A 13,145-nucleotide genomic window follows, 5' to 3' on the forward strand; every position below is an offset into this window, starting at 1 on the left:
ATAACATCACTTTATAATTAAACATACATTAGATATCGTCTAAACGAAATAGTAGTAATAAGTTTTATTGTATTAAATTATAGATTTACATACAAATTACGTGCCTCACATGCACATAAAATTCCAAGTAAACATTAGAGAGAGTTTTGTTCAACACGTCTTTAGATGTTTGAATTATTTTTGTAAATCTTGGGGCCGATTCGGAAGTACCATTTCTCTAAACTAAACTTTTAATAGAATATTTTAATTTGATAATTTCGTAAAATGACTGTTTTATAGGGCTATCATCAACTTAAATCACAACATTTTGACTTAAATCTATTAAAAATGTGGTTATTTAATTTTATTTTAGAGATAGGTTTAGAGAAATGGCACCTCAGAATCGACCCCAGTGTAAGTGTCACTGCAGTTTGTCTAATAACGTAGTTATATATACATATAAGATTTTAATTTCTACTAAACTCTCTACGCGTTACCTGTTTATTTCTAGAAAAAAATTCTATTAGATAATTGACGTGCCCAATTCTTCGCAACATATACTATTTTACCACACTCAGTTTAAATATCATAAATTGACATTGGTTTATAATTTTGATATTTTCATTATCTCTATGTATAGTTAGAAATTTTAATTATCTTCTCTCAATGAGCAAAAAAACTTTGCTATTGACTTTCAATGTTGAAAAACGTACAGTGCATGCTATTAAAAAAAATACAGAAGTGCCCTGCATACTAAACAATATCTCTACAAACCTGTCATTTAAATTGCTACCGATCTCACGTTATTTTCTTTTATTATTAATGTTTTAGTACAAGATGTTCGTACAGAGTGCCTATTTTAATATTAGTTGGAAAAATTTAAACTACGTATATTTTAATGAAGTACATTTATTTTCTTGCCGTGTGGTCCCGGCATAGAATAGGCCACTCCTTCCATTCGCGTGTGTGTCGTAAGAATCGACTAAGAGAGGGCGAGGGATGGGCAGCACAGTCTCTCTTAAAACATTTCTGAAACCTAACTGCGGTTGTCAATCCGCCTGTTAAACGTGGCAACTACAGACAAAACCCTCCTTGGGGGGGAAGTTTCTGTTCAGCAGTGGACAATTCAATGCTGACATGACGATGATGATGATTTATTTCCTTAATCGTATACCCATTTTAACTACTAGTGTTTTACCATTGTCTTCAAAATTGAGAAACCTTTAATACTATGAATAAAAGAGAGTATTTTACCTAAAGACGGTAGGATAAAGGACTTATAAAGTATAGTGGTTAACCACCGAATTTCGGGATACACATACTTGTGAACAGTTCTAGAGTGATCCCTGGTCACTCCTACATACAGAAATATTATTATATTTTTGACATTATAGATTTAAATGATTATGGATTATAAACAAAGAAATTTTGTATTATAATTTTAGTTTAGTTTTAAATTTGATAAATAAAGCTACATCAAACATGTTTTAAAATAGCGATAAAGAACGAGATGTTTTGTAGCCAGATTGAAAATAATTTCGGTTCGCTTCGGCACAGTTATAATCATCAAAAAACTTGAATGGGAGAAACACGGGAGTATGACCTTATTGATCGCAGAAAATAATTATTAAAGTCAGTATAAAATTGACAACGTGTTACAACCCAAAAAATAATATGTAAACGAAATGAGTTTTTCCTTTTGGAAGTCGGTTAATATAGCACAAATTAAAATTGCAGTAATTTTTCAAGTAGATATTTGTGATATGTATATAGTGATGTTATATTTGTGTAAAGCGCATATGATTTTAGTCGACTTTACTATTTATCAACATGTTGGTCATCTGCTTATTTACTGATATTATTTACTGAAAATTGCTGAATATTATAAGATAATTGGATAAACGGTTGTTTATTAAGTTACTAAATAGATTTTTTACTTAAACGAAACCCATTAAACAACAGATAATTCAAATTCCAACATTTATACTATACTAGGAGAAGTACGAGTATCATCAATATAAGAAAACGTACATCTAAACATGCACTATGCGTATATATATATATATATATATATATATATATATATATATATATATATATATATATATACACATATATATATATACATATATATATACTCATATATGTAATAGACTTTTCAAAATGAATATTTCATAATAAAAAATCTAAAGTATGAAGTTGGCAATAGTAAACATTAAGATAAAGCATGGGAGTTTCTATCGGACTGCCATGATGCCAACACCTCGTCTCTTGGCGCCAGTACCAAATTACTAAGCATCACGAACGCTAACCTGTCTCCTTTCAAATTTGATTGTGCCCAACATCACACGCCCATGAACTCTATAATGAAACGTCCGTATAAAAACAAAACTATGGGCATATATGATTAGTCCGATACACGAGTAAGGTAGAACCACTAAACAAACAATAACAATAACGCTGCGTCACCGTGCTGGAAATCACTTATTGTGGGAGTGACTTGCACACCCGCCAGTGCCTTATGCTACGCACCACACGTACGGAACCCCACGTTTTAACGGTACGAGCTATACAATATCATCGTGCCTATATTTTAAAGGTCAATTCTCTTACATCACGTGAGACATCAGTTGAGAAATTGAATTCCACCATGCGACTAAACTTGTTATGCTTGTAAAATTTGTTACTTAAATATATAGGTTCATTTGAACCTGATTGCTTCTATAAATTGACTTAGATATACCACGTTTAAATTCCGCTAATAAATCCGTTATGACTCTAAGCAGTCACCACTACCGCGGTTTTTCTAAGCAATTACCTCCAAATAAACTATTGCTATTGTAACGTACGAATTAGTCACAAAACTGATGTTAAAGAAATTGTAAAAAAAAGAATACAAATAAAATATAAAACTAGAAAAAAGTCTGTTAGCAAGCTGACAACAACAGTTAAAAATTTTGCAACTTTAATAAATTATCTTCCGATAAATCCGTTACTTTTTTATGTTCACTACCGGGTTATTGACAAATATTTATTTGCTATTCCACTAATAAACGATAAGGGCGATGTTTATCTGAGGGTGACATGTACAAAAACGCACAATGGGCCGACCTGTTCGACATGCATAAACAATGGGTGCGCGCTCAACGGACGGGTCAAATGAGGCGCGGCGTCAAATCTCGGGTTGCACTCCGATGGCGCCGGTCGACACATTCGAGAACTTAGCACACCCACTAAAACTCGACAAAAACAACAATGCACCAAAAGTTAGTCGACATGCTTCACTTCACAAAGTAACAAGGAACCCAAATGAATCCGCCGCGTAATCGGCTTTGGCGCGAGCACTGTGAGCCTAAATTATTAGTTGATAAAAAGTCAAATATGGTAATTGACAGCGCCGTTTAGACAATGCTGTAGTTAGTAAAGAGTAAGAACTCATCAGATAAAATTTTGTTTTTCAAATTTCTCATCAAAATCCTTGACCTGATTCCATGAATACCATTTCTTTCTTGATATTCATTATCAGATGGGAGAAGTTTTTAATCTATCACTGAAAGTTTTTTTTTATTCATTCAATAGACTCCTTAGCTGGCGTCATGATGAAAGAAGATGCAGGCAAGTTTCCAGTCCTTTTCTAAATCAATAATGATAATATGGTTATTATTCTTATCTTATTACTGTAATTATTTCTTCTTAAATTTCTCATTAAACAAAATATTGTAATAACATATATCTGTATATGGAGCTTAGATTAGTAGTAAAAACTACGTTATTGATATTTATTGTATAGAACCATTCTAAATAGTAAAATATTAAACAGATAACTCCCTAAGAGTATGCAAATGACAAAGATCTAGATTTAGTTTTATTGGTCAATTAAATGTCACTACACACATGGTGCTGTATACAGTAAATTTAAAAGGCGGTAAATCATTTGGAGGATCACTGTCTTAATTAGACTGAGAGATGTCAACGAAGCCAATGCCTTGCACAGGAATAAATCAGGACTTAAATTGCTTTCCGCAACGACACTCCTACCGTCGACTGGGCGTTAATAGCGCGTGCAACGGAAATCTTAGACGAATGTTTGGAAATATTTTTTATGTTGAAATAGAATCCCCGTCTACACACAGGCGCCACTAATAAAAAAGAAACCATAATAGTATTAGTTTTGAGTCATCGATTTGCTGAAATTTCGTAATAAATAATCCAGTACCTACTCTCGATGAAGCAATAAGAAAATAAATCGCCCTGCAAGTTCATTTAATTGATTTAGAGTAAACGTATAAATTTAAAGTTACCGATACAAATGCAATTAACAATACGATTATTGGACTGTATCTATATAACTGTCGAACGGCAACTAAGGTTCGATGATTTGGATTTAATTACCCGGATCATCAGCTCCGCCCCAATCGAAACGAAGAGTCGTAAATCAAGAACAATATTACTGAGCTTCGTGTGTTTATTGACTAAACAAATATTTATCAACACAATTACAAGATCGTTAAGAAATAAATAAATATTGTTGTTAGGGCTTATACAGATCAAAAGAGCTGCACGAAAGAATGTTAATGTGTTTTTTGTACAATTTGCTAACAATAAAAGGAGCGATTGTTTATCTGGTATTTTGTGTGCTGGTGCCATGAAATCCGTGAGTCATATAATCTCTAATATAACAGACTTTATCTGATGTTTCCTTATCTTAGTTTGTAATACGAGAAGGTTTTGTTATTTCTCAGCCTCGATCAGCCCTTATTTTTTTCATTTCAGGGACTCTATGATTATTAAATTTAGTGAAACTAAAATGAAAAATATACTATGTAATTACAAAAATACTACTTAATAATGATAAAACGTAACTTTAGTACTATGTATAATTGTTACGAAATTTCGATATTTCTACTATTACTTTGACTCCTAATACAAGTATGTACATCTTATGATGCGAGATAAATTATGTGAAAACAGGTATGTCGTACAATGCCAAAAAGTTTAGAAGCTAAACTAATTCATATCAAACTAATCACTTTGAGGGTATTAAATAATGTTTAACCAAAGCTCTTTTAGATAGGAAGTAATGTTGACATATTAAATATCTTGTTTCAAAGAGATACAAGGAAGACGCGCAATAAAAAGTATTATAAGAACCCACACAGAGAGACGTTGCCACAAATCTATAATTCTATCAGCAGGTCGGCCAAATACGAAAATAAGCATCAAAGTATTTTTTAGAGGAAAGACGACAAATGTCCACAAGCAAGGCTCAGTAGCTAACACATGTTACATATTGTCAGACAATATTTACTGTTGCTTTATTAACTCGAGAGGCGGATAGAAGAAAATGAATTTAACCGACGTTCTACATTTTAAAGCACGTGTTATGAGCAATACACATTGGTTGACTAATTGGAAACAAATTCAAGCGCCCAATTTTTTTGGTTGACAAATAAAAAATAATAAGATTTTACTCAACAAAACTTTAATTACTTAAGATACTTATAACAAATATAAAACTAAAAACGGAAATCTTACGAGACAAATGTTAAGTAATTTCATTAAGTAAATTTAACAACTATTCACAAACTACGAGGGGGATACCAATAAAATCCAAATCGAATTGCTCCGACCCTTGATTTACAGCGAATCAATAAAAGAGAAGGCTATCATTACCTTTTTTATTACGTATTCAATAAAAGCAACGTACTCGGTAATCAACATGAAGTCAAAACAACAAGTTTAAAAAGTAAACAACTTAAAAATGGTGGTGCTGAAATACTATATTTTTTTTTAATGGTGTTACTATATATGGTTACATACAACATAAAAAAGTTAAATATAATAATTTAACACGAAAGGAGTAATAATAAATCTATTTAAGTTTGATTATTAACACTTTAGCCTCATTATTCATAAAAACTAAAAATATTTATATTTTACTTTTACAGTTTCCACTAATTCAGAAATTATTCTAGTTTTTAAATATCACTAGCTATATTTTCAATTTACTGGCGTCACTAAATGTCGTTTATATATGTCTTTCTCCAAACTACATCTATGCCAAATTTTATGACGAGTTTAAGTATTTGTTAAGATGACAAAAAGTAACACATAATTTCACTTTCCCAATTATAATATTCGAATGGATTAAAATTGTTCTCAAAATTAGATATATTTGGGGATTGTAATTTACTAACCGTTTTCAAATAAATCAGTAAAACGGTATTCAGAATTAGCGTTGGTCGATTTATATGACGTCTATATATTAAGTGTGCGAGTTGAAACAGCGTAAACACAATAGTGTAATAGAAAAAAATGGGTTCTGAGAGATGGCTCATAAAATAAAACAAGGGACTACGTCCGGAGATTATGTCAAGATAGCATGCGGCGGGGGGCGCACGCCCGGCGCCGGTCGTGCCCCAAGACCCAATTAGAAGCACACCTTTTGGACATGTGGTCTTTCATGGCGCTAACTAACGCCTAAAAACTCAAGGATATGGGACAACTACATCCGTTATCGTTTATCACTTGTTTTAGATTATCATGTACATTATTTCCGCCACGCTTTGGTTAGTAAGTTTGGTCAGCAAAGATTTTTCACATCATTAAACTAATATTTCAATGAATTGGTATGATATTTTAACACTATAAAAGTTGAATTTTAAAAATAATCTCTAAAACAGTTAATTACCTAAATATAAGTAGAGTATACCATTTCAGCTATAATTGCAATTAAATCTTAAGAGTTACAAATTTATACAAATTCACTATCACTGAATTTGAATGAATTTGTTTTGTCGGTGGTCTCCAAGTAGTAGAGATAGCTCTAGCTCTGTTATCAACAATACTCGAACCACAACATTCATTTGTTGTAGACTGAATATAATAACTGACATTTTATTACTGGGCCATTCCATCATTTCGAGTGTGAATGTATCGTACGCATAAAATGATGTTTTATTAGTAGATGCACAAAGAAACAGACTATTATTATTATTGAGTCATCAACATATTAATTTATATTTTCTTTTTATAAATACGTAATGTTAAAATATGCTACCAGCAAAGAGAAAATTATGAATACTTAGTCGTTTGCAGTGTTACATTAATTTGTATCTGCTCTTTGACCATTTGCATCAAAATGTATATTTCAGCGAAATTGTTGAGTTTTTAATTAAGTTTTGGATATTTAGAGGCTAGTACGAATTTAAAACAGTTACCTTCCTCATTATGGGTATCATTATCATCATCATACCAGCCTTTACTGTCCACTGCTGGATATAAGCTTTCACCAGAGGGGTATACATTTTTGTCTTGACAATTTTCATTACAGAAATGAAATTACAAATGCTAAATTATAATGAAATTTATATAATAAAATTATAATAAATTAATATTTAATGGTAAAAAACCTAGTTTTCAAATACATAGAGTCCTATTGGGAATTCAAGTACTAAATGCAATTATCTTCTATTTTCTAAATAACACAATACAAAAAACAAATTGACAACCTCGTAAAATATTTAATACGTATATTTTTTAATCTGTGTGTCTCTCTAGCACTTGTTACATACTTACATATTACTTGAAATTCGCCATATTGAACTCTGGCATATTCCCGCCAAATCAAAATTTCGTGTACTTTTATTGCCTTCTGGCTGATATTTGATAAGAAAGTCAAACACTATGGATCATTAATTCTAAAACATGTTATTTACCATCTCCGAAAGCATTTAGATCTTTGATCTCAAAATATCAAGCAACATGTAGTTCTAAAACAATTTAAAATAAATATAAGGCTAGGCTGGTATTTAGAAAACCTGAAGTACTCCACGGAGTATGGAATCTCTTTACTTCCGTTTCACATTTGCTCTTACTTTTATCTGAAACTTTCATCCTTATTAAAACTAACATAACATACCTTAGTTTTTGCAAGTTTGGCATTCTCCTTGCACATTTTTGCGAGCGCATGGTACTCCCCTCGGGCGGCACACAAGATCCATTGCTTCTGTTTTGAATCTAGGGGATCAGTTTCACTTTTCTGATCCAGCTAAAAGAAATAAAAAAATAATCAATTTTAAATTGATAGCAGCGCATAATGATAATGTTTTTTTCATTTAGCCATTTCTATTGACATGTGTTTAAAAAAATGCTGGTAAAACTTAGAAAAATACAGCAAAATTAGCTAGCAAAAAAGCTTTGATTCTTATTGATTTAGCACTTCTTTTATATCTATTACTCTTATTTTAGTGCATATTCTTCTTGAAAAATGTATACAATTCAATCCATATCTTGATGTAATTACAGTATTTAATAGTGTGGAGGATAAATTCATAGATATTTGGATATATTCTGAAGGATAGATGGCAGAAGGCGGGGTATCTCTTTATTTTTATACGAATTTAGTAAGCCATCTACAAGAACAAGTATCCGTAAAGCAAAGGTCGGGCATTCATAAAAATTAGTGCTGTAAATTAGGATAAAATTATATAATAAAATACGTTAATACTAATTCCATATAATAATATGAAACGTATTATGCCAGATTCTACCAATTGCTGCTCTTATATACCAATTTCATTTAAATTTATATAGTCATTTAAGTTTTATTATGTAACAAATATCCAGACTTTTTACAAACTTCCAAGGCATAGTCGGATTGAACGTAATATGAAACTCATTTTGAGAATGGTTACATCTTTATAAGAATAGGCTAATTGACAAATAAATCCATAATTGTTTTATTCTAAAATATCATTAAGTTTTTAATTTCGATGTTCTAATGAAAATAATTTCTTCAATAACATTACTCAAAATCAATAACAATAAATAATAATTACACTTTAAAATTATAACAATATTAACAATTTGCCATCTTAACAATATGCTCTTAATGTTCTTTATTTAATGACGTTGATTAATTAGATGGCTATATAGATGTTGATTAGCGGTTCATTAAAGTAATGTAGTTTTTATTTTAAAATTCTATAAAGACTTCATACTAAAAGACTTATTTTTTATCTATAATTCTTACTATTATTCTAACTGTGAAAGTAAGTTTGGTTGTTCGTTTGTTACCTATTAGCGCCTTGATGGCTTAACTAAACATTATGAAACTCGGTACATACATATGGGTTGGCTACTTATTATTGCGCTCAGTAAACATATCTTGGTTACGCGGACGAAGTCGCGGGTAAAAGTTAGTTTTAACTAAGTCGATTAATCGTGCAATGTCTAGATAATATTATATTATGATTATTTTGGTGTTTGTTACTGAAATTCGATGACGGAGCTAGATTTACGTACAGAGCAATTTTTTGCAACAGTGATAGGTTTGGTAAAACCATTGTAGAATGGTTTTACCAGATTTATCACATTCCAAACAGTTTCAAGAACTATTATTTCTATAGAATCATAATAGGCAAGATCAAAGGTCTAGCGTATTTTTTGAAGCAAAGACATGTTTTATGTTTACTCTTAATTTTAAAATATTCACATTAAAATTAAGAGAAATATTTATTCTGATTATTATTTCCTAATATTGATATATCGGGCTTGAGATGAGTAGAAATTGCACAAAATTATGCTACATACATATTTTTATCCTACATACAAGTTCAAAATTACGAAAACTGAATAATGAATATCACTTATATCGAATCCAAGTATGTATATATTATTTTCTATGTTGAAACTAGATTATCTTGATTATAATAGTCAACACACAGGCAGTTATAAAAAAAATTTAAAAGAAACGTAATTATTTTAAATATGAGCAGTTACTGATCTTTTTCTAAAGTTATGTTATATCTAGTTACAGCACACATAATTCTAACTAGACTAATTATATTTCAAAACGTATAAATAATTACAATTTGTTTTATTCATAAAGATGCTAAATAAGCTAACATAAGCTTAGAGCTTATATTTAAGTATAAGTGAGTCTCCTTGTCTGTCTCGCTCTATTTTTTCTGTTTTAAATTACCAATCTATACACTTTATAATCTAATTAATTTAATGAAAATGATGACTTTAAAAGTTAATTAAGTTCTAAGTAGGATTATAACATAATCTCAACAATCTAACAAAAATATTATTAAGTTCTTAAAGAACATAATTTACACAGTATGTAATTGCCATTCATATGCACATAGAATAGTTAAAGACATTAAAATAATATAAAATGTAAAATTTGAGCTTTCATATCTACTATAATTGCTGAATTCAGAATAAGAGAGTGAAAATGCCACTCTTTATGCATTATCCAAACTTTTCAAAGAAATAATGAACGGACAGAACGGAAAGACTTCAAAATGTCACACAGGTAAAAGAGAAAGCTAGATGTCATGTCGTATAAAGAAGTCAAGAATATGGTCTAAAGTACAGGCAATTGGAAAACATACATGAACTAATTGCTGCGACAAAAAAAAGGACCTCTGAAATGTGAAAGTAAAGAAATATTAAATATATACTTACCGATACTCTGTCTTCTTCGTCCACACCCTGTGAACAAATACACTTTTGTTAATCATCTAAGTTAAAATTATCACCCTACTCTAGTATTAACAGCTTAATAGTAAATGAGTGAGCGGAAGAGCTTTCTTACAATTATTAATTAATATAAATCATATGAACTGACGAAGATTTAAAATTTTGAATTTTTATAATCTAAAGAAAATATCAATTTTTTCACAAGAATTCCTCATACAACGTAAATGAAAATAACCAATAAACATCTCTTAAGTTCTCGCGGGAGCAAAAGATAATAGAAAACAATTAGTTGACTACAATGACCAAATGTCTGCAAAACATAACAGACTGCAGTCTTATAATAGTTAGAATAGGTAAAAATTGCAGGTGGGTTTTTGATGTAATTGAACCGGTATAAGTCAAAACCACATCAAATAAACGTCAAATGGTATAATTGAAACATCTACTTGATGTGTATTCCATGTGATTTCATTTAAATTCCGATTCAATTGTCGAAATATTAGCCTGATAAACAGTGAGAGCATAAACTTAGGGTGCTGAATTAGACCTAGAATCTGATCTGGAATTCAAAGTAGATACACATTAAAGTGCCATTCTACACTAACAAACACTTCAAGCAACGAGTTCAAATCTCACTTGGTTAGTTTTTTTTATCACTCGCATATTAATTTACCTGGTGTTAGAATGTATGTCCGTTGAATGACTCGTGCCTTCGTTGATAGATTAAATTGATAACGGTTGGATATTTTCTGCGTCAATATATCAGCTAGTCTTTGTTTCAATATAGTAATTATTTATAAATTATTGTATCTACTTATAAGAATCGTGGATGAGCATGCGATAGTTATGTAAGGACAGAGGTCGTTGGCATTAGTTTTTCTCTATTTACCTCATATCTAGCGTGGAGATATAGATAGATAATAACGTTCAAACTTAAGTCTGTAACAGTAAAAATGTTGTAGGAAAGGTGGTCTTATTGGCCTTATTTGTGCCATGATGTGATGCTTACCGTAATTTTCTGGATTTAATTTTATACAATACGGAACATTTTGCATTTAGGTAACTAATCACAAAAATAGATTGTACTGTTTTTTTCTTTAATTACAAATCAGTTTTGAATCAAAATCCATTACTTTATTTTTAAATTTGATTTGAAATATGCAAATAGAGACATAAAGCGAAAAAATAAATTATAAATTTTGCCGTAGTCTGTATTGTAGTAACTACTCTTTAAATGTCATTTTCCAAGTTGTAAACATGCGACGCAACATTAGATAAGTTGTTAACTACATGATAAAGACTTTGATCAAATTGTTGATCGAGAATTATGGAGGGTTAGACTGCTCTATCCGAAGGGACTCGGGGAAGATATTAGGTACTAATATGAGGGCTACAGATTCGAAACCGAATGAACAAACGCATTTTTTAATCTGAATCGATTGAAACTAAGAAAATAATATAAAAAAAGCAGCGACCGCCTGGTCCAGTCCGGAAGCTAAACGTATAAATTATGGAATTATGGCCATGTTTAATCATTATTGATTAATAACAAAGAATGCATTGTCTACATTAAAGGGATTAGTTAAATGTATTCCTTTACATTTTATTTACAATATCTAGATAATATAGTTAAAAGAGTAACTATAACATCAATATAGGTGTACTTAAAGTCTGAAAACAAAAGATTAGGATTATAAACAAAGACCATATTTACATACATAATAAATATCTTAACGACACATATAAATTAATCGGAACCTAATATTTCAAAATTAATAAATGAGTACTTATATTGTGAAAATAATATTTTGAATTAATGGTCAATAAATTCGAATTCTCCCGTCTTCAGGCTTGCGCTGCTATTGACTTAACACAACCCATATATTATGTGGACAGTAAATAAAAACTTAATTAAAACCTAAATGAAATTATAATACAGTTGAGTTTTGTACGATGGATTGAAAGAGTTGAACGCTTATTCGCCGGAAAGCTCGGCGTGCGCTGCCCAGCATGACCACTTTACCACCTGTCGTTAGATATTTATGTCTACACTATTGACTTCACTGTTAGGGACTTCGATATTGACAAGATAACATCCTTAATGTGATGTGTATGATTTAATAATAAGATTATGTTTGTACGTAGTACGTTTTTTAATGTGCCGAGACAATTAAGCGTTTAGAATGGCGTTTGGTATTCCGCAACGTTTATTGCTCCGAGTACTAATTTCGCTTAAGCAAAGACGTGAACGGAACAAGTCGACATAAAACAATTTAAGAATGTAGTCATAAAAAAGACTTCAATTGTGACAAAATCAGTTATTTTGATTTCGAAACAGATACTGATCTAATTTTGATACAATTTCTACCAATCTGTAAATCATTTTAAATAAAAAAAAAGAATTTTCCAAATCAGTATATAAGTAACGGAGTTATGAGGTTACAAACATGAAAAAATACAACCGAATTTAAAAATATAGAATTACTAACAGAATATTACTCATTTGTCTGTAGTATAAGTAGTTTGTTCCGTAAAAAAACCGTTGTTTTCATCATTATAAAACACCTCGTGAATGACAATAATAAAAAAACCTGAATCCGGAATCCTTTGTGTATTTATAGGTACTATTATAAAATTCCTGATAGATTGACTCATCAACGCATATCTGAAACTAC

General features: G+C 30.5%; 1 protein-coding gene across 1 annotated transcript in view; it reads right to left on the reverse strand.

Moving 5' to 3' along the window:
- Positions 1-13,145, reverse strand: part of LOC113519267 (ankyrin repeat domain-containing protein SOWAHA) — a 58,536-nt gene that overhangs the window by 32,252 nt on the left and 13,139 nt on the right. The window contains exons 3-4 of the mRNA XM_052896582.1: positions 10,456-10,482; positions 7,901-8,029 (exon numbers count right to left, since the gene is read on the reverse strand). Coding sequence (XP_052752542.1) covers positions 7,901-8,029; positions 10,456-10,482 — 156 coding nt within the window. The remainder of the gene's footprint in view (positions 1-7,900; positions 8,030-10,455; positions 10,483-13,145) is intronic.

The sequence above is a fragment of the Galleria mellonella genome, unplaced genomic scaffold, assembly GCF_026898425.1.
Source record: "Galleria mellonella isolate WM207_F2 unplaced genomic scaffold, CSIRO_AGI_GalMel_v1 utg33, whole genome shotgun sequence".
NCBI lineage: Eukaryota > Metazoa > Arthropoda > Insecta > Lepidoptera > Pyralidae > Galleria > Galleria mellonella.